Source organism: Eleginops maclovinus, chromosome 7, assembly GCF_036324505.1.
Source record: "Eleginops maclovinus isolate JMC-PN-2008 ecotype Puerto Natales chromosome 7, JC_Emac_rtc_rv5, whole genome shotgun sequence".
Taxonomy (NCBI): Eukaryota; Metazoa; Chordata; class Actinopteri; order Perciformes; family Eleginopidae; genus Eleginops; species Eleginops maclovinus.
Window position 1 is genome coordinate 9995573 of NC_086355.1, and position 27462 is coordinate 10023034.

Below are 27462 nucleotides of genomic sequence, written 5' to 3' on the forward strand. Positions count from 1 at the left end.
CCGACGGGCTGTGAACGCAGCGCACTTTCCCTGTGTTGACCTCTGACAGCCACTCATGGATCTGCTCCCTCCCTTCACAAACACGGAAGCAGCATGGCGTCCAACAGCAGCGGCGGCCCCGACAGGCAGCGGATTGCACAGCAAAGATTGAGAATAATTACCGGACACTTACAGGGACGAGTGGACGTTGACTCCACTATCCTAGCCGCCGAGTGCAAAGCCCAGGGCAGCCAGACAGATGTCTCCAGAGAGGAGGAGAAGAAGACGGTGCCGAGGAGAAGGTACAAGGCTGTGATGGAGCAGTGTTTGAGGGTCCATCCTCTTTGGTTTTAGCTGGTTATTAAGCAAAACACCAGGAACACATGAGACAGACTGGCGTCCCCCTCTTTTCCAAGCGTTAATAACGTAGTCATAGGTGGCTAAAGCTGTTTTAATTAGCCTGCTAGCTTACGTCGCTTGGCTACAGTGTCTGTATTCATTCGCCAGGATGTGGGTGCGGCTAGCTTCACTCTCAAGAGTTTAACGCTGCTGTGGTCGACTTTCTTAAAGTTGGTCAGCCGAAGCCTTTTTATCTGTCTTATATTTGATAGTTCATTGTGTTACATGGCAGTTTTTCAGTGTAAGTGAGGTCCTAACAGCAAGATGGAAGTGGCTAATCTGGCACTTTGTGATGCTACAGACAACTAAGTCGTACACAGTTTGATTCAACAGCCTTGCCATTGATTCAACTATCCATGCTATAATCGATGCAAATGCTCTTATGTGATTACCATGTAAAGCAAACATGTTGGTAAGCTAATCAATGAGTACAATCATTTTTTGAATAGTTATCTTAACTGGGTTGTCAAGATATTACGTTGACATGCAGAAACTTCTCGGTCTTCTCTGCTGGTGATCTGATTGGCTAGGACAAGTGGTGGCATGACTTTCAACCTATTGGCAGCTCAGTTTTTTTTTGTTGAGGAAACGCCTTAACACGGTGCTGACATCTAGTGCCAGTCTGAGATGACAGAAGTAGTTAAAAGGGTAAAAGCTGCTCTCAAAAGTACTAAGCACTTGGCCTTGTGAAATTCATCATGTCCTGTTTTGGTCGATATGACACTGAGATGATAAGATGGGACATTATGTCTTGAGGACATGTTTTTTACATTCATTGTAAAACTGATCTTGAACTCCAGGGTTGAAAGTGTGGGAAGTTTTAAAGTTAAGGACAACATAATGTTACAGTTATTGTGTTTGTCCATCAATATCATCATTAGTAATATTATATAATTAAATTGAACATCAGTAAAGGGTGTATAACAACACATACTAATTGGTTGATTAATCGATTAGTCAATAATAATGAATTGACCAATCGATTAATTCACCGACAGAAAAATGTTTGCTATTTTACTTTACTATTAGTAGTAAATATTCATTGTAAAAATCAGCCTCTGAAATATGGAATTTCCCGGATTTTCTTGGTATAACATATATCAAACTAAATATCTTTGGTTTTTGGTCTGACAAACAAGACACCCAAAGATATCAGCTCATTCTTTAATAACCTGGGATGGGAATTTTTCACTTTTCTGACATTGTATAGACCTAATCAGTAGTTGACTAAGCTATATGACAATGTAAAGATTAGATAAGTCAATAATTGGTGTAATTATTGGGTTCAGCCCTTGCAGTCTAACTCTGTGGCAATCTTTGTCCCAGTCTCTTGTTTAGTCTAACATAACCACATACAATAATAGTACAGAAACACATAGACATTGTTTGTATGGATGAGTGCCAAAAGACTTCCTCTGTTTAGCTTTTCAGCCACAGCCTTTGCAGTTGTCCCATTCTTAAAGCACCTTTCTGTTATGGTTACTTTAGTGGTTTCAGGGAGAAATCTTGATTTTCAGGATTGGTTGTATCTTGGCTCCACTAAGCTAAAACTGAAAGACAGCCTGACAACAATGAAGCTTGATAGGCATTTTAGTTGAAGCTGTTTTGAAAAGGTGTAGATTACTGTTGATCATTGTCGAGGCTCTAGTTTGAAGTGCTGTTGAATTGTGGTGACTATTCCTCAGAGGTATTTCTAGTATGTGTACAGTTTGTTGTACAATCAAGATGTTTTGAGCTCTACATATCGCAGCTTATAGTCATAGTGGGATAAGCGTCAGTATACGAAAGATTGTACGGTTTAGTAAAATCCTTTTAGATTCAAAATAGTTTTCAATGTCATGCACGTAGTATGTTGATATAAGAAAGCATTAAAGGCTGCTACAACACCAGTTTTATCCAATTAGATTGGTCTAGTTAAGTCTAAGTTATTTAAATAGCACAAACTCCCACCCTTTTAGATGACTTCATACAGCATCAATACAGCTTGCATCCTGAGGCCTTTGATTTAGATGAGGTAAAAACTCAAGTTGCCCATCAGCAATGATAAGCTCATATTGTCAAAACATATTGAGACCTATTGTTGGGCACCTAAACAGGACCTCGCTAATCGCCTTACATTGTCACAAGTGTGTACTCCCTGACTTTGACACACACTTGCCATATTTATTGATACATTTTTATTCAGTATGTTCAGTGGCTATGACAGCATATCAATGGCGGCGATGATTCATTAAAGTATGACTCAGTGTGTCTCTCTCATTTCTGCTCTCTCTTCTAATTTATAGGAAACTCCATTTTGGTGGGTATTAATCTCAATTATGGCTTTTACTCCACTGTGTTAGCATCCCATCCCAAGTGACCCATGAGTTATGGTTGCTGCGTGAGTGGTGAGCTGTCTCTGCAGAGTGCCAGTACAGCACACAAGCTCTGCTCAGTATTGATGCATAGACAGTGTAGCGTCATCTCTGGTTGTGAAGCCGGCGTTGATTATAATGGGATATCCCTCAACATGGTAGCATTTCTTCAATTGCTATGGCTGTATGCTGATTTTGTTGCTGATGCCATCACAAAGAACAGAAAGTATCTCTGATTATGTGCTATATTAGTGGATATATGTTGCTGAACAATTAGCTAAAGCTTGATAGCCGAGCTAACATATTGAGACAAAGGCCTAATTATAAAAACTAAGCAATATTGAATTAGCTATGGATAAGAGGGTTACCAGGTTAACAAATGTAACACTGTTATTAGTATGACTGTTGTTTTATTATACGTTCTGATATACTACATACACTAACATTGACCCATGCACAAGTCCTTTTAGAAGGCTGAAACCTCTCTGGACCCATATCACTGCCTTATGCAATGTTTTTGCTGACTCAAAACAAAACCACGTTGCATGCTCCTGCTTGCATCTGGGAGACTCTTGCATATTTTGGTTGACGCTGAACAGTATTTATTGTATTATTGTACGTCTTTTAAAGATCATTAGACCATAAAAACCTAAACCTGTGTATGGTGAAGCTGGTAACTGGTTTACTTATACTAACAGGTGCCATACATTTAAATTATGTTTATTTAAGGGAGGGGAAAAGGCTCACAGCACAGGAGGAATGTCTGCAAGCTTCCTCTGTTGATGGATGAGTTATCTGAATGTGTTGCTTCTGCCTCTGTATTACAATGCTCTCCAAACTGCGTGTGGTATCTGGCCTTTCTGTAGGTGTGACTGTCTGCACCCACCCATACTGCACAGTTGCCAATGATGGCCACCTGGGATAAATGCAAATTCTCCCTCAGAAATGTAATACCTCTGCGTAATACATTTTCAGCGATGGTATTTCATGTCATGTCTTGACTTCAGTGTAAGGAATATAAATTGTAAGTTTAATATCTGCCAATATTTGTTTTTCCACAGGCAGGATATTATGAAATGGAACGGCTGGGGATACAGCGATACAAAATTCCTCTTCAATAAGAAAGGTCAAGCAGAATTTACCGGAAAAAGGTAATGTACAATAATCACCACTCCTCATGCTTTGCTAGATTTCATTCACAGCCTCTGATCCTGTTCTGGTACAACCGTTGTGTCTACTTTCATCCAAACCTTGTGGCTGGACTTCTGCCTTGATCATTTTCACAGGCCATACTGTGCTTTTAAAATCACTTGCTGTCTGTCCCCTTCCTACACTCACAGCAATGTGGTGCTACTTCCACCTAGTGGCTGGCATTTGAACTGTTCATTGTCATATGAGAAGGTCACTGGTGGTGACTGTCAGCTCTCCCAAATTCTGTAGCTCACTAACAGAAAACCCTTTTCAAATTCTGTAAAAAACAGCTCTGTATTAAAATTAGTATTAGTTATTATTGATGAGTTGTGGGGAGTTGTGGGTAAACAGAATCATTCACTGACTGAAAAAGTTTGAATGTCTGAGGGAAACAAAGCCAGTTGTCCTCGATCTTGCTAGATATGGCTGCAGTTCACAACAGCACCTCTATCTGTGTCTCCCATGACAAGAGCAGAGGTAGAGATGAGCCTTGTGAGTGTAATCATGACATATGACTTTGGAAGAACAGCTCTGCTTGTCAGATTGTAAACAGGGAGAACTAGCACATTGTGAATGAGAATGTATTTTGAGTAATGAGGCAAGCTAAACAGGATGTTGCACAGCAAATGGTTTCCTCCCATGCAAGTAGTTCATACAAACCGCTCTCTGCCCTTTCGAGTGAAAGCTACCTGGGCGGCGTACACAGATATTGGAGGCTGGGGGCTGTTGTAGGAATGACACAGACAGTATTCTCCTCCTCCATGCTCGCTACGACAGAGGCTTTTTCATTATAGGGTGTGTTTCATGGTCTCTTGGACAAAGGCATGCCAGAGTCCCCTGATGGGCTGGCCCGGGCTGTGCCAGCAACTCTATTATGCAGGGGATGGCGAGGGCGGTCACATGGACAGCACTGTCACTGCTGCTCTGCTTCCCTAATAACCTCATTGGACACAACCCTCACACTATTCTTATTAGACTGGTTTTAAATGAACAAACCCAGTGAAGCATTACGATGTTTTCTATTGAGGGCTTTGACTTCCACTACAGGAAATCACTAATACGTGATGCATAGATGATTCTTTTATTCTTTTTTATTAATTGGATGTTCATGCAATCTGTGTTCCTTCCAGGTATAGACTAAGTGGTATGATCATCCCTGCTCTGAAGGAATGGTTTGAAGGCACGTTTGGGGCCAGTATGCAACATAAATCTCCAGCAACAGTGAGTTTAAATCATATTTATTTGTTGCGTCTTCAATGAATGGAAACAAATAACCCTAAGTAACCCTCAGTTACAAATACAGACAATGGCTTGCTTTCTTTCAGCCCGTCTGAATAGCGATGCTGTACAGCCTCCCACTCTAAACGAGGCCTTCGTGGAAGAACTAAAATCCACAGGTATTCCCTTCTCTCATGACGCAGAGGACCGGGTATTTCGCGCCCATGGTAAGGCATGCTGGGAGAGCATTTTGGATATGAAATTAATCAATAATTATTCTTGTTAAAATGAAGCGTTTGACATATTTAATGTCTTTCAATTTAGTGTTTGTGTGTATGTAAGGATCACATTAATATTCCTGTGGGCTCCTCATTTCATTCCTGTATTTTATTCCAGGCCATTGCTTACACGAGATCTTTGCTCTGCGAGAGGGGAAAGTTGGTCGTGTTCCCGATATGGTGGTGTGGCCAAGTGAGTTCAGAAGCTGTGTCATCTCTGTTTTTATTGCTTTGTTTTTCTCCGCCCACATACCATCCCTGATCCCCCCCCCCAGTACTGGCTTAGGTGATTTAAAGGGTTAATCTCTGCAGAGGCAGGGGTATTAATATGTATGAGTGGAGGCTTAATAAGAAGCGTTAGGGGGAGGACTGTCGACACCCAATACTCCACGGTCTGGCTCTGCACCATGCACCCATGAATTATGATGCAGAGATTGGTTTTCTGTTGTTATCGCTGGCACTTTTTTATCATGCAAATGACTGTTGACTGATGGCTGAAACTTGATTAGCACCCTCCCAAATTGGCAGCAAATCATTAAGCAACTGTGGGCATTGCTTCATCCGCACCAGCACCACATTTAAATCTGACCAAATACACACTCATTTGCTCTGCATCTAATAGATATTTTGACCTGTAATTTGCATTCCTCAGTAGGCCTTCCAAGTCAAGCTGTGTATTTTAAGTGGAGGTTTAGTTTGTTGGACTGTAATCCATGGGCAGAAGCTGTGTGTTTAATTGGATGGCAAAATACACTAGAAAGCAGGCATTTCTCAATGCCTCTAAAAGCACTTGAGGCCAGTCAGGCACATCCACGTAGGCGGGTATTGCCACTCTTCCCACTCGCTCACCACTCCAGTGTGAATGGATGTGAGAGCCGTGATTGGCCAAAGCACGTTTGTATTGATCCAGCACATCCCACCCCTGAGAGCGGAGCCTCATGCAGTCTGACTCCGCCTGAGGAAAGCCCCAGGCATCTCAAAACTATTAGGCAAATCAAAATGTCCCTCAACCCTGATGTCTCAGCCCATACACATTTATTATTGTCTCATGTACACATCAAGTGTTAAGTGCCATTTTTACTTCCTTTACAATGTGTCTACTCTTTTATTATGTCAACACTTTATTTATAAAGGCAATACAGGACGGTAAATGAAAACATTTCCTTTATGTTCACTACTCTTTTTTATAATGATGTTCTGTGTATTTGCAGACTGCCACAATGATGTAGTGAAAATAGTTGAACTGGCGTGCAAACATAATGTTTGTTTGATACCATATGGAGGTGAGTCATGAAATCAGTGTCTCTAAGCAGCATAATTAGCAGTCACACACCATTTATGTAAAGAACACTAGATGTGTAGTTACAATGAATGTGCTACACACATACAGAAAAATATACGGAGAGCTGGGCCACTTATAGAGGTGAATATTGTCTCAAAAGTTAAGTTATAAGTTAGCAAAACAAATCAAATGTAGGTGAATAATGCGCGATACTTAAACGCTTTCAGAAAAAAAAGCCTATACCCAATCTTTCTTTAGGGTTTCATTTATTTTGTTGGCAGCTCATTCTTAAAACAGAAGCCTCAGATTGCTTATAATAAAAGTTAATATGAAGGTTCAATTTCAAGCTTGTTATAGAAATAAGTTATTGGTTTTTTTTTATATCAACTAAGATTTGTTAGGAAACGTTTTAAATTCTAAATGACTAAATTTATTTGAAAATTGGGCTCATTCATATATTTGAACATATATATTTGAGAAGAACGATATAAGACAAGCAAAAGTTTAATTTGTGGGCCATATTGCATTATACTTTTAGAATTTGCAGAGGGCCTATTCAAAATGGCCTGCGGGCCGCATTTGGCCCCCGGGCCGTAGTTTGGACACCCCTGCTTTAAATCAACCTGGTAAACTAAGTACATCCGACCATCGTGATGTTCTGTTTTACTGCCAGCGCCACGACTGTTTAATGATGGCAAAATAACTGAAATGACTTTGAATATTATTGCAGTAGTTTCTCAACAGGTTCCTGAGAACAGTAAAAAATGTATGCAATTTATACCCTGAAGCCTTCAGGCCATTTCCATAGAACAAAGACCTGAGGATTTGCACCGTGCAATCTTTGCTTTTTTAAATTATTTAAAAAAACTTCATCATGACTGTCACTGAGTGCAAGCATTTAAATAAATTGCAGTGCTACATGCGCAGCTTGCTAGTCATACCACATTTTTTATTTTTTATTTCTCTGTTTGAGATATATTATTCCCTAAACATTCATGTGTTGTTGTTTGACACAAAGCCTGGGACTGTTTGTTTGAAACCAGTAAAGTTTCCAATGCCAGGACAGTAACCACTGACTGTAACTGTTGTTGTCTCTCTCAGGAGGGACGAGTGTCTCTAGTGCCCTCGAGTGCCCACCAGAGGAAACTCGCTGCATCGTCTCTGTGGATACCTCACAGATGGTATGTAAACACTGCATTAATGAGAATATGAACTGAAACCAAGTCAAATTCTGTCTAATACAATTATAAAAATAAATGATTGAAACTTAAAAAGGTCAAGTTTTTGATGCTATGTCTGAAAAACACTTGTTTTCTTTAAAAGCTGTTTCTAATTTATTACAATGGTTTACTTAATACTTGCATTTTATCATTTAAAATGTGAGCAAAAACACATTTAATTAAATCTGAGTAGCTGTCTGTGTTATTTAATAATATTTGTTCATGATAGATTTAAATAGAAAAATAGTCTGAAGGTATTATTTCCCAAACTTTCAAACGTTATTTTTGTGAGTGAATTTTCTATATATTGAGAAAAATCACAATTTAGTCAAATTTTTAAATGATTTATCAAGCAACAATATACTTTTGTTTTACCTTGTGATGTAGAATGTGACAATTCCACATTTGTATCATGTGTTGTATGTCAATGCTAATTTAATATTTGGATTTAAGACGAGGGAAAAGTGAGGGCATTTCTTTTACTTCAAATTAGCGTTAATTTCAGCCATAGTTAGAAATAGCGTTCAGTATTTGGTTGTGTGTAAGTTGGAAACATCTTATTTCTTGTCTTTATGTGTTGGTTGGGCACCAGCTTATATTTTAACGATATCACAAGCATCTCACCATGAATGAGATGAAGTTTCATTGGATATGATATAAAACGGTGAATATTGCCACCAGTACAGTACAGCCCTTTGATCCAGGCTCACAGAGAGGTGATATATACGCTGTCTGGTAGCTGCTCGCCTAGCAGTCATGAGTTTGGTGCCACAGACACCAGCGACCTGTGTTCTGTGTCAGGGGGTCAGAGGTGAGGTGGCTCCAATGGAAGCACATGAAAGGATCTCTGTGGCTGGAACATAAAGTATATTACCTCTGGAGAATTATTGATGGCAGGAGTGAAATGACCTCCTGCAGGTAAGGGTGCCACGTGCCCAGCGGCCCAAATAAGAGGCATATATTTGGAATTACATGTTAAATTGAGTTTAACCTTGACTTAACTGTCTCTGTCCCGCAGCCCCACTGCTCTCATTTATCCTCGGACATATGACCGTCAGGCTACAAGGACAAGCTGGGGCAGAACTTTGAAAAATAAAATAAAAAAAGTATTGGATCTTAAAGAACTGTCGCCATGGACGGCCGTGTTGGTCTGAGCCTTAGATATCTCAAGTCAAGTCAACAGATGTTATCAGTTTTATCTTTCAAATAACAGAAATGGGGATATGCACAATTTTTTATTAAGATATTGTAACTTACACAACAGAAATAAACTGAATCTTACACTGTATGGCATTAGGCATTTACAATGTGTTATGAGCTGTGTTTTCCATACACAGAACCGCATTCTGTGGATTGACGAGAAAAATTTAACGGCCCATGTGGAAGCTGGCATCGTCGGCCAGGATTTGGAGCAATTGGTAAGTACTGCTCATCCATCCATATTCGTCCATGAAAGAGCTTACATTGGTGTACGGTGTTGTGCCAACAATCAAGCTGTGCGACCATTCACATGCAGGTTGCCCACGCTCAGTCACCTTGGTACTCTGCGCTCGGTAGATTGAGCAGCGTTTAGGAAGGAGCGTGAGACGGGAGCAGAGCTGAGGGGGAGAGATTAGAGAGTGAGGCGGCGGTCATGAGCAGATGGCACTATCAAGCTAATTCAGAAAAATGGAGAAGGAGCGGGCATTTGATGTAGAGGAATGCGTGAGCTGCATTTAAAGCAGAATCTACCTCTGCATTTAGACGGGGCCATTTTGATGGAGCAGATGGGTCTGCGTTAAAAACTGCCTTCCAGGGTAGTGCTGCGATAAAACAAGGCCTGTCTTAACCCCTGTTTTTTGCCTCTGCAGGGGGTTGTTGTTGGTTTTTAAGGTCCTTATTATTATTATTACTATTAAATGTTCTGCCTAAAGATGCAATCTGTTAGGGCTGGGCCGCCTTCAGCTGAATGCGTTTGTTCCTGAAGACAGACTCATTCTCTCAGAGCTGCAGGGATGGTACATCTGATGGTGGTTGCACAAAGGTTTTATGTTTAATGTGTGTTATTCTCACATTGTTGTGGCCATTTAACAAATAGCTAAGAGGACGCTTACAGTATTTGTGGAATGGGTGGGGCTGCTGGAGCTGAATGTGCACAAAACTTCACTCACAACTGTTTGTATAACTTTAAGGTTTTTATAATTGTAATTTACTAATTTTAATAGAAGAACTTCACCTGGCTATTATTTTACAAAAACATCAATGATACAGTGAAGCAGGGAAACATTGCGCGGCCCAGATATGCACTGATCTCTCTTTTCGTGCTCTTTCTCTTGGTTTATTTTAGGCGGTTGTAAAAAATGTATGATGCCATAAACCCAGAGTTTTAGCATCGCAGCAAAACAAGAGCAGTGAAATTCAGCCTGGAGCTGCAATTATATGTTTTCCCCGTACTTGCTCATGCTTTCTGCTTGTTATTAAAACTTTCTTCTGGGTTTACAACATCATTTATTCCCAAACATTTTTCTCTCCCCTTTTAATTGCAACAAAAAACCCCCCTATTTTTTACAGCTTAATGAGAGCGGCTACTGTACGGGTCATGAGCCTGACTCCATGGAGTTCAGCTCCCTGGGGGGGTGGGTAGCAACCAGAGCATCAGGCATGAAGAAGAACATCTATGGCAACATCGAGGACCTGGTGAGTCGCCCCTCTTTATCTTCCTGCTCATGTTTGTGCCAAAATATGACAGTCAGCACACAGCTGTTAGAGCACAGTACTTAAAAAGGAAATTATAAGCAGGAGTTTTGTGGAGTTGACCCTCACCTCTAAAATGTAGTGGTCACAGTGTCGGTTATGAAATGCATTCACACATGGTGATAGCCAAACACATCTCTGTCAACATTTGTAAATCTGTGAAAGTAAATCTAGTCTACTGTTTGGAATATTTCTGTTTCTAATAAGTGTTGTTTGTGTTGCTGAATAGGTGGTGCACGTAAGGATGGTGACCCCTCAAGGAGTGATTGAAAAAAGCTGTCAGGGCCCACGCACGTCCACGGGGCCGGACATTCACCACTTCATCATGGGCTCAGAAGGTGTGCTACCTTTCTCGTGTGATTTCAGTACAGCAGAGCATGTGGGCAGTTTGTATGTTCATGTGTGTTTGTTGTGCAAGGCTTTGTGATAAAACAGTAACACCAGGATGGTTCTCATGCTCTGGGCTTCTCACACATTAACCAGCTTCGGTGTAACAGTGATCTGGAGGGGTGTTGGTTGAGAACAGCAAGTGTCCTCTCCACCCCATCTGCAGTGCCCTGTCCTTGTGAATGCCCACAGAGAATACTGCCATATGCCAGCCCCCCCCCCCCTACATAATGAGGAGGTTCAGAGACTCTTGGCATGGCTATGTTAAACAGCTGTCGATGCAAAGTTTATCTTCGCCCTACAAAGCTCAGCAATCTGCTCCCTGACTGAGCTGGGATCACTGCAGAAATCTCCATTTGTACTCATTAGAAGCCACTTAAAAACCAAGAGGGCGTATTTATACATAAGATCGGATTCAAATACAGTCACAAGTGACGCATTAAAACTACAAAAATGATTCAATATCATGAAACATTTTCAATTAACAGTTGTCAGTGATTAATGATCTACAGCTGCTTTTTTCTAAATAATTCTGGTATTGTTGTTGTATATGACCTTTGAGAGGATCCAAACATACCATACAAACAAATACGAATAGCCAAATCAACACAAAGACATAAAAGTAATGGGAAAAATAGAACAAAACATTATATATTATCCTCAATTACCAACAAAGCATTTCTATAAATGCGTCTTTTAAATGTTGTATCTTAACTAATTTAAATCTTTTATAACTCCAACTTTCTGAGTATAGATTGGAGGTGTACACATTTATTTTTATAAAGGGCCCAGTTAATAAATAAAGGCCAATACTATTTAAAATAATTCCTTATAATGTAAGCGCATGAGAGTAGGTAGTTAGAATCTTCTGGAGGTGAGGTTTTAAGCTTGGGTTTGATGGCGTACCAGTGATGCGGGAGGACCACACGTTTATGTGAGCACATGTACTTCTGGGAGGCCGAACGCTGGGACTTGAGAGGTCACACCACCGCACAGTCTCATTAAAATTATCTCCCTCATCACCCAAGGAACTGCATCATGCGGCCTGACAGTAGGACACAACGACAACAAAGCACCACACTTAAACCCTCAACTATTCTCTGCATGTTAAGTGGAACACATCCATTTTACCAGAAATTACTGTGAAACATGGGAGCTTCTCATTCACCGCACAACAGCCGGGTCTCTCTATCTCCCTGACCTTGAAGTAGCCTGAATGCAAAGTATTTGCTTCCCTGTTCTTGCTTTCAACCAGTGTAAACAATGAGTGGAATAATCAATGGTAATAACTTCTGTCTTTTAAACTCCTCTCAGCTGTAGAGGATGTGATGTAGGTGTGCGAACCCAACCAGTGCCAATTCAATTATTTGGTTATAAAGTGGGAGCTTCGCAGTGGTCAGAGTTGTTTTTTCTTATGAATATCTCTTGCAGCGGAGGGACTATTCATTGGGAGCTGTCCCTCTCCCCGTTTACTCATCCTGGGAAAGGATGTTGGTTTAATAGAGACAGTCACAGTAAAAAATGACTTAAGCTGCACTCCAGCCTTTCATTGCATTGCATTCGTCCCCAAGATAGTGTTTTTATGACCTTGCTGTTCTTATTACCTCCCTTTATTCCTCACTCACTCACTCACCCTCCTTTACTCCCTTCCACATTGGCTCCTCCCTTGTTTTGCTCTCTTTCTCTTTCTCTCTGCTCCTCGCTCGCCCCCTCAGTAGCTCCTCCTGCCATTCTCAGGAAGGAGGAGCCTTTTCTTGGCTGAAGCCTAATGTAGTCACATGTTTTCCAGAGGGCCACTAGGGAGCAGCGTGTGGCATGTAGTGTCACGTTAGAGGGCTCATTAACAGACATAACAGGCGGAAGAAACGTCCCTAATGGAGCCGGCTATGTTCAGCAGAGATGCGTCTCTAAATGGATATCTGCTGTAGTAACACTGAACATTCAGGCTGAGGTCGGTGGGGGTGGGGGTAATACACTTGGTGCTTACAGATGAAAGTCAGGAATGAGGACTGCAACTAACACCTACTTTTTCTTGATGTTTTTTTAAATTGTATTTACAGTTTAATGTCAGAAGAAATGTCCACTATTCCATATGAAAACCCATTTCTAGGGTCAGTCCAAAAAACATACCTAATTTACAAAGATGTCACTCAAAAGAAGAGTAAAAAATGTGTTCTCCCTCATACATTATTTAACATTTAAATATGATCAAAATTGTTAGTAATTACCTTTCTATTAATCAACAACTCATTTCATCACTACATAAAATAGCTGTGATAAATCACAACTTTCAGTTTGAAGTGCAACACAACGAAAATGAGTACCAATGCACATAGTATTCTCATCTTTTTTTTGCAGTACCTTGTGTTGTATTGGCCTGCTTGTTTTTATCCACCTCGTAAAAGCAGAAAAACGGCTTTCAAACTATGTTCAGTTTTATTGTTTACAATTAATTATCTTATAGACTTGCGGAAAGGCAATCAGCACTCCCTAGCTTCAGTTTACTCTGAACATGAAGTTGTTTTTAAGTATTATTCCCTGCCATATTTGCTGTGTAAGGTAGAGCGGATTCTCAGTTTGTTAAACACGCAGTGTGACTCCTGCAGCAGCAGCTCATGTTTGATAGTTTTCAGGGTCATGAGGTCAGCCACAGGTTTTAGCCTACCTGTATGTTTCTGCTCCTGCTGGCCTCACTTCCTTTGATAGGGCTCTGCTTTATTTCTTCCCAGCCTTAAGTTGATAAATCTTAGTTCACCCCCAGTGTGCGGTTGAAAACCAGAGCTACTTGGTGAAATGTGAGACAAAGGTCATCCAAAGGACCCGTGGGACGTGTACCACAGACTTGTAAATAGTCTTAAGTCCCGCTCTAAGAAGAGGTTAGGTCATATAAATTGTGGGAGCTGATTTACTCAAAAAATCTGTCCTTGTGATTTTCCACAGGAACCCTGGGTGTGGTTACAGAGGTCACGATGAAGATCCGTCCCATGCCCGAGTACCAGAAATACGGCTCAGTCGTATTCCCTAATTTTGAGCAGGGAGTTGCCTGTCTTCGAGAGGTTGCCAAACAGGTAAAATGTTAACCCATACTTAAATACGTTTTACTTTCCCTGCTTTCCCTCCCTGTCCCAACATGAGGCCGAGCCTGACACTTTTTGAGTGTTGAAAGATTACTCAAACTGCAATGAGCACTTTTTAGGTCTTAACTGCTCCACTTCACACCACAAATCAGCAAGATAGACCCCAATGTATTTTAGTCCACACTTTTGCTTTTCTTACTCACTTTCTTCAGCTTTTGCAGGGTAAAACCTTTAATCAGACCTTTAGGTGGAGACCCTTTACTGCCAAAACACTGCCCTTAAAGCTCTTTTTAATATCCTTCTTCTACAACTAAGACAGGCTGACAAATGCCATTATCCAAACTTTAAAGTGCCAATTGTTCTGGGTGTTATGTTTTATTTTATTTGCACACATATAAGACTGCAAAAGCAAATCCAGATATCGAAAAAAATGTGGAAGGAGAGATCAGGAAGCGAAAAGGATGATACAATGAACCTCCCTTAACGAAATGGAGAAAAAAATAAAACTAAGCTTAACATAATAATAAAAAACGACTAATCTAAAAAAATCTAAGTAAATGACATGTTATTTGGGATGTTTATTTTATATCAGTCATTAGACATATTTTTTCCGTGTGATTCAAATAAAGTAAAATAATAACTTCTGTTTTTCAGAGGTGCGCCCCAGCGTCGATACGACTCATGGATAATGAACAATTTAAATTTGGTAAGTTTTGTTTGATCATTCACAATATAGGCGAGACTGGGCTCTAAGCATTACATATTACTGCTGTCATTACATCTTGTATGTGAGCATTACTCTCATTTAAGTTTAGGGGTGATTTGTGGTGATCCTTCACTGTACAAGTAGGACTTTATCTGACCTGGTTTTCATTTTCAGGAAGCGTTCTCTTTCTTTAGGAAATACATTTAACCCTTGGTATTGAACAGATCAGAGCTTTTAACCAGCAGACTGATGAAATTATATGTAGTTATTTAGAGTTGAACATTGTTCCTCTTCCTGTATTTTTGGGTCAATATGTATGTTTGTGTTTCATTGATGTGGTCAATACCTCTGAGAGAAGAACAATGAATGGCAGTGGTACAGCATGCAATGATTTTACCTTCTAAAGCACTGAATTGTTAAATTGATTATTATTTCTGCAGCAGAATAGCCACACACACACACACACACATACATTCACACACAGTTAAGAATTGAAGCAAGGTGAAAAATGACCCTGGTAAAAATTAAGTAGTTGTTACATTGAAGTTTTATGATGTTGTTTCCTAAGGTCTAGTGGAATGCATCTGGCATTGCCAGAGATCTCTGTAAAGTTCCCCAGTCTCCGGGGATCTCATTATCTCCTCTATATTTCCACTTTTCACAGAGTAGGCACTTCTTAGCATTAAGCACGGAAGATGAAGCGACCAGGTTTTTCACTAATAACTAAAACTCATGGCTCTATGATACCTTCTTGGGCTTATTAGTGGCTTTTCCTCACTTTTAATCTTGTTGACTGTTAAGTAATAATAAGGGTAGATGTATTCACAGGTCTTCCTTAGATTGGGACTACAAGCACAATTTAGCACTGCCTGTCTTGATTCACCAGATGAAAAATTAGAAGGGTGTTGTAAGTAGCAGTTTGTTAATATGCAAAGAAAATACTAAACCACAAAGGGGAGAGTTAAAAATATGCTCTGTGTAGGTGTAATTTTCTCTCTCCGGATGTTGAGTATTTAATTAACAAGTATGATGGCTGCGAGAGACCCAAAGACCTGCAATCAAATTTTGGAATGGAAACAATTAGGACACTAAGTGATGAAGAGACTTGAGCATGGGGGGAAATAAATGAACTGTTAAGTCTCTGCGACATCACCCGTGACTTCGCCGCAGTGATTGATAACCATCCCATTGGCCCCAGCCCCTCATTTTCGCTTGTCCACAGGCGCTTTTGTGCGTCCGATCAGAAATAAATCAAAAAGTGTGGGTGAGGAAGATGGATATCGCTGTGTCAACCCCACTTCCCTTCGGAAACCCTCTGATTTATAGTCGCTGTCGCTGGCAGCCACTGGCCAGTTGTAGAGTTATTCAAATGTTACCATTTATTTTTTCCTCCTTTTGTTTGAAAGCCCAAATAAATCTGACTGGTTTGCCCTCTCAGAGCACTGGAGGATGTGAGCACAAGCAGCGTATGACTAATGTGTGAAAAAAGAATGGTCGGCCAACATCTTTGTGAGTAGATGGAGCTTATCTTATATTTTCACAGGTCATGCCCTGAAGCCTCAAGTATCTTCCATGTTCACATCCTTTCTGGACGGGTTGAAGAAGTTTTATATCACCAAGGTAAAGAGAAAATAGACGTGAATATCACCAGTTGCTTGGCTCGAGTGCTTTATATGAAAAATGAATCTATTTCTTTTATCACCAGTTCAAAGGGTTCGACCCCGACCGCCTTTGTGTGGCCACCCTGCTGTTCGAGGGAGGCCGGGAGAAGGTCCTGCAGCATGAGAAGCAAGTTTATGACATCGCTGCCAAATTTGGGTAAGCCGTTTTATCTGACTTAAAAGAAAGTGTGTTACAAAGATCAGTTACAGATCCCGATGGTATAAAGTGCAGAAATGGTATAGGGAGAGTATGAACATAATGCCTGAGGCCCTGATGTCACTTTATTTAACCAGCCGTTATGTAGTAGCAGTGAACAGGATGGAGAGGCACAGTTACACACTGTGTACCACAGACGTGGTCTCCTACTCAGTAGTTTGTCTCTGTGTGAGTTGATGGATCACCTGTGGATGTCCTCCTGTCAGGCCAGCTTTTCTGTTAAAGTAGGTGTGGTGTGGGCGGGGCTGGGGGGGGGGGGGGGGGGGGGCACAGCTCCCCTCAGGACAGCGCAGGGGCGAGAGGACGCAGCCTGGGAGTGCTTGGCTGTTGTGATTGATCATTAAACGGATCAATGAGGACTTTGGTGGAAATCAGTTCCCTGTCAGCCTGAGAGGGATGCTCTCTCCATCCTCTGCCTGTTTCAGACCCACAACAATAAATTCATAGATGAGTTCATCCTAACATAAATTTAATTTTGTGCCAACTTGTTATTGTTCAAGATGGCTCTGATGTTAGATGCTTTAACACAATGTTTCAAATGTAAATTGTGTACTGTTTGAAGCAATATTTTCGGAGCATAATAATTGGTAATTCAAATATTTGACTGTTTTTTCGTAGGATGTTTTTATATTTTTGTTTTATTAAAAAACAAACAAAACATGAAATGGTTTATTTGGGTGTTAGAAAAAGAAGGGAAAAACAACGACTCTTAAACATTTTTTTAATGTATTTATTCTTAAGGATACTAGTTGACATTTTTCCCTATTCTTCTTTTCATTTTGAATTTACCAGAATTTAGTTGAGTCTGCTTTTATCACAATTAGATGTTACTTGACTTTGTGGTCAATTATGTAGTCAGCATCCTGTTACAAAAAAAGATGGCTGATTGATGAGTTTAAACCAAATCTGTTCACTTTAACTGGAGAGTCACTTCAAAGCTTTATGTAAACTGTGCATAAGGATAAACATGAAGTTGTTCAATTTAAGGGTCAACTTAAAAAAAACCTTCCTTAAAATAAGCCTATAGATGTAATACTTATTTGTCAGAAACAATAGCTCATTACAAAACAGATTTTAACAGCGGACAAAGCAGAGCGCTCCCCACCAGGCGATGTCAGTGATTTTTCCCGGGTGAAGTTTATCGAATACATATTACTGTTGGTGTTATCCTCTGGCTCAGCGCCCAGACCTGCAGGTAGCTGAAGCACTGCCCCGGTGACCGCCAGCAATTAAATCTTAAGAAACTTGTCAGTTACATGCAGCATCCTCTGCTTTATTGCATTATTAAAAATAAATTGTGATCACCCGTCACATCAAGTGCCAGTGATGGATTGGTGCGGTTCTGCGAGGAATTCTTTCTTGTGGTGTTGGGTAAAACAGGAAGAAGGGGGAAAATCAATATAGTGATTTTCTAATGAGCATAGCCTGATTAGTTTGGGTGGTAGATGAAAATCTGATTACCCACTGCAGGTGATGGATGTGTGGCTGACCTATGGCAAGGCACAGAGCAAAGCTTCATTGATCTGTACATTGTTGGATTGACAGGCTCCCAGGCGGCTGTTGTGAGGCGACGGTCGGACCAACAAAGCTAAAAGAAAAGAGCTGTTAAATATTAACCCTGTTATCTTCTTCCAGGGGGCTGGCAGCTGGAGAGGACAATGGCCAGAGGGGCTACATGTTGACCTTCGTCATCGCTTACCTCCGGGTGGGTCACTCCTCTTGCTTTTTTTCTGTCTGTGCTGATGGGCATGTGGGGCGGGCGGGATGGCGCAGGCTGACAGCAGATAGGATAGCGAACAACACAGAAAGGTGGCAGAATGCGACCTCGGGAGGGCTCTGATTTGATCTGGTCACAGTTGTTGTCAGGGTGTCTAACACTGAGGTATCTACACCATGAGGAGAGCACAGTGGTTGCAGTCAGAGGACAATGGAGAGTAGTCAGAGGTCAGTCCTGTCAGGGAGGCCTTTTGATCATCACAAAAACAAGCAAGGTGTTTAAACATGGTGACTCTCTGCTTTCTTTAGTCATATGCTGTCTTAAACTCAGCTCCTAAATGTTTTCTTAAATATATAAATGATAGCCTAAAATGTAGGCATGGTCTACCTGTATGTAGCTTTTTACTAGGTGTTTTTGCCTTATAGTTTTTGAACCATATTTAAGCCACTGAAAACAAAGCTTTTGTGACACAAACTCCGTTTTCAAAGTTGGTATGTTTTAGAAATGTTGATGTGGGGACCGGATTGTTTTTAGAAAGGAGGGAAAAGCCTATTCTTCAAAAATACCTGTGTTTATTCCAGCTAGGCCTCAGTCTATGCACTCATTACAGATTTTACGCTCCCATCATGTTGTTTATGTAACTGCGGCAACAAAACCCAAACAAAGACAGTTAAAAGTAGTCAAAAGCCATAGAACAAAATAAGGGTGGGGATGGTAGAAACATCTGATTACAGGCCTGTTCATGTTGCTTTTACTTAAGGGCTTGTAAACCTCTGTAACTTGTTGTTATCCAGTATCCGTGTTTCTTGTGATTTTGTAAATGTACTGAATAACTATTGACAGCCTCATTTTGTACTGTGAACAGGACTTGGGGATGGAGTACTATGTGATCGGGGAGTCCTTTGAAACCTCTGTGCCTTGGGACAGGTAAACACCATAATATGAGCAGTTTAATTTAAATCACAGTAAACATTTGTCACCCCTCCCACACAGTCAGTCCTCAGAGAGCCCTCTGTCTTCCTCCTGCTCCTGTTTCCCCTCCTTTCTTTTATTTCCCTTTGACATTCACCTTCCTGCCCCCCCCACCTATTAACTGGCTCTGCGTTGGCGGAAGCTTCCTCAGCCTACAAACATTACTGACACACACACACACACACCCACACACACTAAGGAAGACCTATCTTATTGTGTTCTGTGTAAGAAATGCGATATTAGCCACATATTTATCTCACACCCACATTTTCTCCATGGTTTCATCATCATTTTGTCAAACATGCACACACAAGCAGGAACACACACAAGCAGGAGCACACACAAGCAGGAACACACACAAGCAGGCGCACACACAAGCAGGAACACACACAAGCAGGAACACACACAAGCAGGAACACACACAAGCAGGCGCACACACAAGCAGGAACACACACAAGCAGGAACACACACAAGCAGGTGCACACACAAGCAGGAACACACACAAGCAGGCGCACACACAAGCAGGAACACACACAAGCAGGAACACACACAAGCAGGAACACACACAAGCAGGCGCACACACAAGCAGGAACACACCCAAGCAGGCGCACACACAGCTCCGTGTTGTGTAACATGCCTGACGGGAGGGACCAAGAGATCAGGCACTGAGGCGAGCATATGTGCCTGGCTCATTAAGCCCCCCCCTCCTCTTTCCATCCTCCACACACGGCTGCACATGCTTAGGGCTGGCAGCCATTTCCCCAGCAGTGGGAACCTCTCCCACAATGATCTTGATGTTAGTCTCCTCCTCTTCCTCTTTCCTGGCCTTATCCCTTTTTTTAGTGTTTAATAATTTAGCATTGCTTGTAATTTTACTTGCATGTAAGTTCCTATACATTTGAGTAGTATGTTTAAAATGTACATATACCAGTTTAGATTGCTGTTATGATACTCCAAAGCCATTTTACAATTCTGTTTTATCACGTTTATTTGTTTTCCGTATTTCTTAATTCTGCTTTATTTTTATTTCCAGGGTGTTGGACATTTGCCGGAACGTGAAGGCACGCATCATTGGGGAATGTAAAGACAAAGGAGTGCAGTTTCAACCATTATCCACATGCAGGTAATCTTTGTAAATGTCCGTTTTAATCCACATTCTGGTTAATTGAAAGTAACTCAAATCTCTTGGGGCCTGGTATCATTAAACATACTTAAAAATAAAAGTGCAGATGTAATAACTGAGGTTTGTTATAAACATCAAAACACTTTTGAACTTAAATGTGCACTTTTTTTTTACACTTTCAAATGTTATTTCCCTACAAAACTCCTTTGAAAGAAGACAACGCTCCAATATATTGAAGGTTAAGGCTGGCCTTATTTTTTTTATTGCCAAAGAATCCCATGAAAAAACAAAAACCATCAATGTGTTTGTTTGCCTTGCTTATCTGTGGAACTCCATTCCCATTTATTTACACTGGGCCTAGAGAGTCTGACCAGACATTCATGGCCACCTTTCGTTACTTGAAAGTCATGAAAACACAACATTAGTTTGATATCAAACCCATATCGAGGCTGTGTACACAGTACTACCCCAGACCCCCTGGTGAGTTAACAAAGCCACACAAACAGACAGACGCAAAAACGGTTAGACAGACTAACAGGCAAACAGACGGCGAGCCAGTCGAGGTGCACCAGGCTTCTGCTCTCAGATTGCGGACAGATTAGGCCTCAGCCTGATTATGCGACAGCCATTCATTTCCCGGCTGCAGTCTGTCACATGATTGATTTGTCCATTTAACCTCTAGAACAGTCAGTGTGCCAGGTGATGGGCCATGTCAAATGAACAAGGGCTCTGCACCCTGGTCCTCCACAGAGAGAGAGAAAGAGAGAGAGTAAACATGCAAATTAGAAAATCATTTTATTCTTTATAAAATGATTTTCTTCCTTATGGTAGAATTCAAGCTGCATTTTATTAAAAAGAAGACACACAAATAGTATATTTTGCACTGTGTAAAACAACAATCTGATAAAATGTTCTGTCCCGCATCAGTGAGTCATCCCGTTACCTGCAGCACAAATGTGGCTCTGATGATTCAGTAAAGCATTTGATGGCCATTTAATGTCTGATAATGTCACGTTATTAAAGGTGACAGTGCTTTCACGCTGCCTCCGCTTTCTAGAAACCGTGAAAGGAATTGAGGTCAGGGGTTCACCAGGGAAAGCCATACCTCCCACTTAACTTTGTCTTCCAATTATAAGGAAAAAAATGCATTTATTGTATGAAAATGGAGTGCTTTATATTGTACTCATGTAAACTGGATTTTAAATGCTAAAGGAGAAACATTAAAGAACTTTTTGCTGATTGTGTAAACATGAGTCTTTTCCTACAGGGTGACTCAGACGTACGATGCTGGTGCCTGTGTCTACTTTTACTTTGCCTTCAACTACAGGGGACTCAGTGATCCAGTACACGTGTATGAACAAGTGGAGGTATGACCAGTTCCATTAATATCAACATTAACGCATGGTCCACTCCTTCCATAGCTCATAATTACATCTGATGCAATGATGATTTGCATTTCCAGCAAGTTGGAGAGTTGATTTCAGAATATCGTATTGTATAATATGAATGATTCTGGTTTTATTTGTTTGTTTCCCAGCATGCTGCGAGAGAAGAGATCCTTGCCAATGGAGGGAGCTTGTCACATCACCATGGAGGTACTACAACCTGAAAAATACAGAAAATATTCAGTCTGATTTGGCAAACATGATACAGATGCACATAATTTACAAGTAAAATATTGAATGGGATATTCTGATTTGTTACCCTTCTCCTGGATTATAATTTCTGGAAAGAGGTTGCACTCAGAAGCACAGGCAGGTTGTGAGCTTTCCCAGCGTGCTCTTCCATGCTAGCGAGCAGACGGCCAGTTTGCTATGAATGTGCATTTGGTCAAAGATCTTTCATTGCTTCGTTCGCACGTCCAAAATATGTTCCTGCCAGTGAATGGCACTGACTCGGCTATTTGTTCATCTCAGCGGTGACCAAATGAAACGTGAGCATTGGGGGTGGTGAAACAACTCTCAGGGCCCCATCAGGGCTAACCGAAATAGCTGCCTTATCTATATTGCCATCCGCCTCGCTGTTTTCATACATCACTTCGGGCTATTCATCAACCTGTCAAAAACAGTATGCAGTGAATCAGCTGCGATATTAAATCACAATTTTTCCTGAAGGCGGGGACGGGTTCAAAATTAAAAGATTGCTAATAAAAAGGAGGCGGCAGGGCCAGGGTAAATGATGCCGCCGTTATCGCCGGCTGTATACTGACCTCCAAACGGTGGCCCAGCCACCCCGAGCAGCACGGGGAGGTGACAGGGAGGGGGGAGAGGAGGGGATATTGATGCAGCTCCCGCATGCGAGGCCCACTCTGTAATTGTGATTAATAACAGTGGGCTTTGCTATCTGAGCGCAGACAGGCCGGTTTGTCTGCCCACAATCAGCGCTTGACAAATGGAGCTAGTTTCACTGGGTTTTGTGTATCAAACAAAACAGATGTAGTCAAGGATGGTGAGGTGGGAGGGCACCGCAGAAATATACATTTTTGTGGCCCTGTATTTACAGCAGGTCAGTGTTGAGCTGCGTGGGCGTTGGTAAGGGAATCTGGGCGTGCAGAGCTCTTTCTCTGCGGGACATGATACTCGGCTATCAGCACCACGTGTTGACGGCTGTCCATCACAAAAACTACATTAGATGGAGTCAGGTTTATTGCTTACAAAAAGATCTGGTATATGTGTGATTATACGCTGGATCTGAAAGCCAGCACGTAGGGAGAAATGTCCTCTTTAAGTAGGTCGCCAGTGTCGCAGCGGTGAAGAGTTGTTGAACATCCATCACCATGAGAGTCATCCATCTATCAGCCAATACTCCGGCTCGGCCATATCACAGGATGCAGGGCCGCTACCTTACCCTGTTTTTCACGCCCTGACCCCCATTTGTCAGAGAAGCTCGGGGAGTGCGAGAGCGTGTCGGGAGGTTGAGGCTCAGCGGGGCCACGACAGTCTCTTCTGTGTGAGGGTCACCCCGGGGTGCCCAGCATCTGCACCTTGCGTCGCCGCACTGCAAAACTCCAATCTCGCTAACTCTGCCAAATGCACCTCCACACAGGTCACTGCACTTGGAAAATAGAAAAATGACCTGATTCAGTGAAGTTCCCAGCTTGCTTTTTCTCTCTGTGCTTCCCTGAGCGTTTCCACACAAGAGAAATATGACACTTTTTAAAAAGAAATCTGTCATTTCTTGAAATAACTACCTGCTCTTCTCTACATGTCTCAGCTGCACAGACCTAGCCTGGAGAGATTGATTGCAATAGCAACCAAAAAGGAGAGAATATGACAAGATAGATGTGTAAATTATCACAGTGATGGAGGCAATGATGCAGTCCCAGCACCTTCTGTTTTCCCTCCATTTCGTGAGAGGAGGGAGGGATGGAGGTGGAACGAGGAGGAAGGCCTGAAGAGGAAGAGGTTGTGTAGAGCGGGGTACTTTCTTAGTTATTGGGTAGCAGCTGATGGGTCCCTCTGTCACCATCTGGAGGTGTGAGTGGTACCAGAGTCCCCGGTGACCCCGCTGCCGGCCCTGTTTTGTCAGGGGACGGGCCTCTCCAGCCTCATGGCTGATCCCCATCTGGGATTCCTGGCTGGACTCTCATCACAGGCCTTCCCTCAACATGCCCTATGAACACTGGGGCTCCCCAATCTGGCGATTCAAACAGAGGCGTGCAGAGAGCGGAGGAAAGGCCTGTGAAACACATTTCCTTTTTTTTCAGACCTCCTTATCTAATCTCAAGTGATTATACTGCTGCGTCCAAGTGTTTACTCAGCGAGCAGCACCTGTTTTGAGCTGCTCGGTTCTCAAATGTTTCTTTTGGGTTTTGTGATATAGATAGCGTGTTTCTTTTAAGTTGACACGACCTCCAAATATCACATTTTACCCTGCTATCATCTGACATAATTACATTTTTCTTTATTGCCATTTCTTATTAGCATTAAGTCCTTTGATTATGGCTCTATACTAGTTTTTATAATGGCTTATTTTAAGTATATTTTCTCTGTGAGACGTTCAAACCTCCAGATGCTGCAAAGGTGTGTAAAAGTGCTTTTTTTGTAACACCATCCACAGTTAAATCAGGCTGCCACTTAGAGCTGCAACTAAACAGTTATTTTCTTTGGTATTGAAAAAATTAAGTAAATGATCACCCTTTCCCTTGAGCCTAACCTAAAAGATATAGAACATTTGAATATCCACATTTGAAACTATTTTTGCCATACAACCCATTTCATTTTAGAATACGTTACATAATACTTCAGGGTCCATTTTGCAGGTATTATACCTTAATGGTTCAACCCCTTTATTTGCAATCAATAAAAAGCCCAAAGCCAAAATGACAATGAGTGAGCCTGAGGTCCTGGGCAGTGTTCCTCTTAGCTTGATTTTGGTGTCATTCTTCTCGCACACTCTTTTTTTCTCATTCTCAAATATCAAATAAAAAATATACAAATGTTAAAATCCTCCCCATCAGCAGAAAGCTCAAAATGCATTTCAATTTACAGATTTTGACTGGTGAAGGAAGATCTTCACCTTTATCGGCTTAATGAAAATCGAAGTTTCTATTTTATTTGAAGTTTCCTAACAATAGTTTGGTTCTCCAGTGAGGTTTGCCTAGACCTCCACAGTCACCAGACCTCTCGCTGGCTCCAGACTCTCCACTGAGAACCTGTCGGGCACAGGCGCCATGGAGTATGTCGGAGTGGACAGCTGGAGAAGCAATGGGCACCCTCGCTAGGCCTGGTGCCACAGCCTCCCTCGCTCCTCAGGTTGGGGGTTTTGGCGGAGGGAGGGTGTAGAGCGACTGAAAGCCAAAGTCCTGCTGACAGAGGGCCATTGTGTGCGTGGCTCTGGCCCCCTGTTGGTGATCGGGGCGGTGTCAGAGGGCGCCGAGCGGCGTTCAGGACAAGCAAGCACAACACGCCTTGTGGGTCAGCCAGAGGAGTGTGCTCGTGTGCACAATGAGACAGAAACACACACACAAACACAGACAAACGCTCCAGCGACTCTGGAGGGATAGGAGGGGGGGAAGCGGTGGCTCAAAGAGCGAGGGAGCCGAGGACGGCCCGCTACAGCCGCCAGCCGGCCCCTCCTCTGGGAACACACAGAGCCTAATGAGTTTGATAGTCTGCTGAGCTCCATAAATCATGCCATGCAAAACATTTCTCCTCTCTGAATAAAAGCATTTATCACCCTCTGTTTATTCACTCACTCTCACAAGATTGATTGGCTCCCAGCAGCCCGCTGAGCAATCAGCCGTGCCGATTCCTCTATTTCTCCCCCTCGGTCCTCTTCCTTCAGTTTGTTTATTTATTTATTTTCTCTCCTCTGTCATTCAGTGGGAAAACTTCGGAAGGAGTGGATGAGAGAGGCCGTCTCCAAAGTCGGCATGGGGATGCTCCAGTCTGTCAAGGACTACGTGGACCCCAAGAACATCTTCGGAAACAGAAACCTTATCTAATTTCCCCAATCACCTTTATCTCACCTTTTTCTAAAAAGCATCTTGTGCATTTTGGATTAATTGTTACTAAATGTGAACTAAAAATGCACAGACATTTCTCATCAAGTGTCAGTCGGTGCCATTTATTGATTCACCAAAACTTTTTCTTTTACGTTATATTGCACTAAATATGCTGTAACAATCATCATCACTCACGGTGAAGCTCATCTTGCTGTTAAATCACTGCCTCAGCTTGTTGTTGGAGCTACGGCCATGATACAACAAACCTTTATTTTTGTCATATTTTCTTATGCTTAACCATTTCCTATCTATTTTTGCCAACATGGTTAATCTTTTCAGTTTGTTCTTACTTTCCTATGTGTGTGTGTTTGGCACTTCTTTAGTAAGTTCTAAGTAAACGCACTTTCTAAAGCTCTGTGCCTTTCTAAAGCTTATGTCTGCCTTCCTTGTCCTATCAAACACTCTATACTGGTGTACAGTGAGTCGCTTTGTTAAGCAGAATTAACTCGGATATGATGTTTTCCGTGTCTTGCCCTCATGCCTTCTGTTGTACTGACCTATTGCCATAAGAGACATTTTCTGGACTGTAAGTCTGTGCCTCTGCTACCAAATTTTAACAAGAACCACCCCTTCTAGAAGAACAGTAAGATTACAAAGAGAGATAATCCTTGTGTGTTTAGTTTTTTGTACTGAGAGCGTTTACCTTGCATGGTTTGTTACTGATACAGTGAAGTGCGGAAAAAAAGCCATTGCGTTTTTCCATCACACCTGCTTCAATGTGACCCCGTTTGCAGTTTAAGCCTCTGGATCCCGGTGCTCACGTCGTACCAAAGACTCAACACCTCAGATCATGTAAACATATGTTTGACTATGTTACCATCACACATTACTTAACTTCATGCACAGCTGAACTATATTTTTTAATCAACATATGCAAAGATAACCCTTCTGAGAGAAGTGAAATGTAGATATTTGTGACAGTTATATGTGCTAAAACTTTCTACATCATGTTTCTTATGTTTAAGACACTGTATTGAATCATCTCTGCTCCATATAATGGCTCAGTAACTCTGAAATATTTCCCCTGTGTAAAGGTTTATGGGACGGATACTGTAATGTGCTACAATTCGATACTAGACTTGTACCATTTGTAATTAAAAACCATTGATTTGGAAAGCAACGTGAAGCTTTAAGAAAGCTGTTTGCTGAGAAATCTCGCCTTTTCCCCTTTTATCTTTGATTGAAATGTTCCTGACCCACCTTGTCCATTTTAATCCATAATATTTCCCAAGATAAAAGGACTCATTAGGGACCTGTCATGTGATGTTTTACCTGTGTCAAAAAATGTGAGCTTTTGAACGTTATGGATGTACCTTTTTGTTTTTTTCCACATCCTCCTAACAACGTCATAACAACCGAGTACATTTTGTCTATGCTGTTTGTGCAATAAATTCAACTAAAACATCTCATTTGTTGCATTTTTCTTTCACATATGTACAACC

General features: G+C 41.6%; 1 protein-coding gene across 1 annotated transcript; it reads left to right on the top strand.

The window, feature by feature from the left end:
* Positions 1 to 40: 40 nt before the first annotated feature.
* On the top strand, positions 41 to 27426 carry agps (alkylglycerone phosphate synthase). The gene is made up of 20 exons (XM_063887670.1): positions 41 to 281; positions 3794 to 3883; positions 5054 to 5148; positions 5249 to 5368; positions 5538 to 5612; positions 6631 to 6702; positions 7803 to 7882; positions 9259 to 9339; positions 10472 to 10597; positions 10884 to 10992; positions 13982 to 14109; positions 14773 to 14824; positions 16368 to 16444; positions 16530 to 16642; positions 18338 to 18407; positions 19285 to 19346; positions 20425 to 20514; positions 21782 to 21881; positions 22052 to 22109; positions 25839 to 27426. The coding sequence occupies exons 1-20, from the start codon at positions 94 to 96 to the stop codon at positions 25958 to 25960; spliced, it is 1908 nt and encodes a 635-aa protein (XP_063743740.1). The 5' UTR covers positions 41 to 93; the 3' UTR covers positions 25961 to 27426.
* The last annotated feature ends 36 nt before the right edge of the window (positions 27427 to 27462 follow it).

Excerpts from the sequence above, each read along its gene's own strand:
- agps (XM_063887670.1), top strand. The coding sequence starts at position 94 with ATGGCGTCCAACAGCAGCGGCGGCCCCGACAGGCAGCGGATTGCACAG. Across the intron at positions 14,110-14,772 it reads TTCGAGAGGTTGCCAAACAG|AGGTGCGCCCCAGCGTCGAT; the intron begins GTAAAATGTTAA and ends TCTGTTTTTCAG. Across the intron at positions 21,882-22,051 it reads ACGTGTATGAACAAGTGGAG|CATGCTGCGAGAGAAGAGAT; the intron begins GTATGACCAGTT and ends TTTGTTTCCCAG.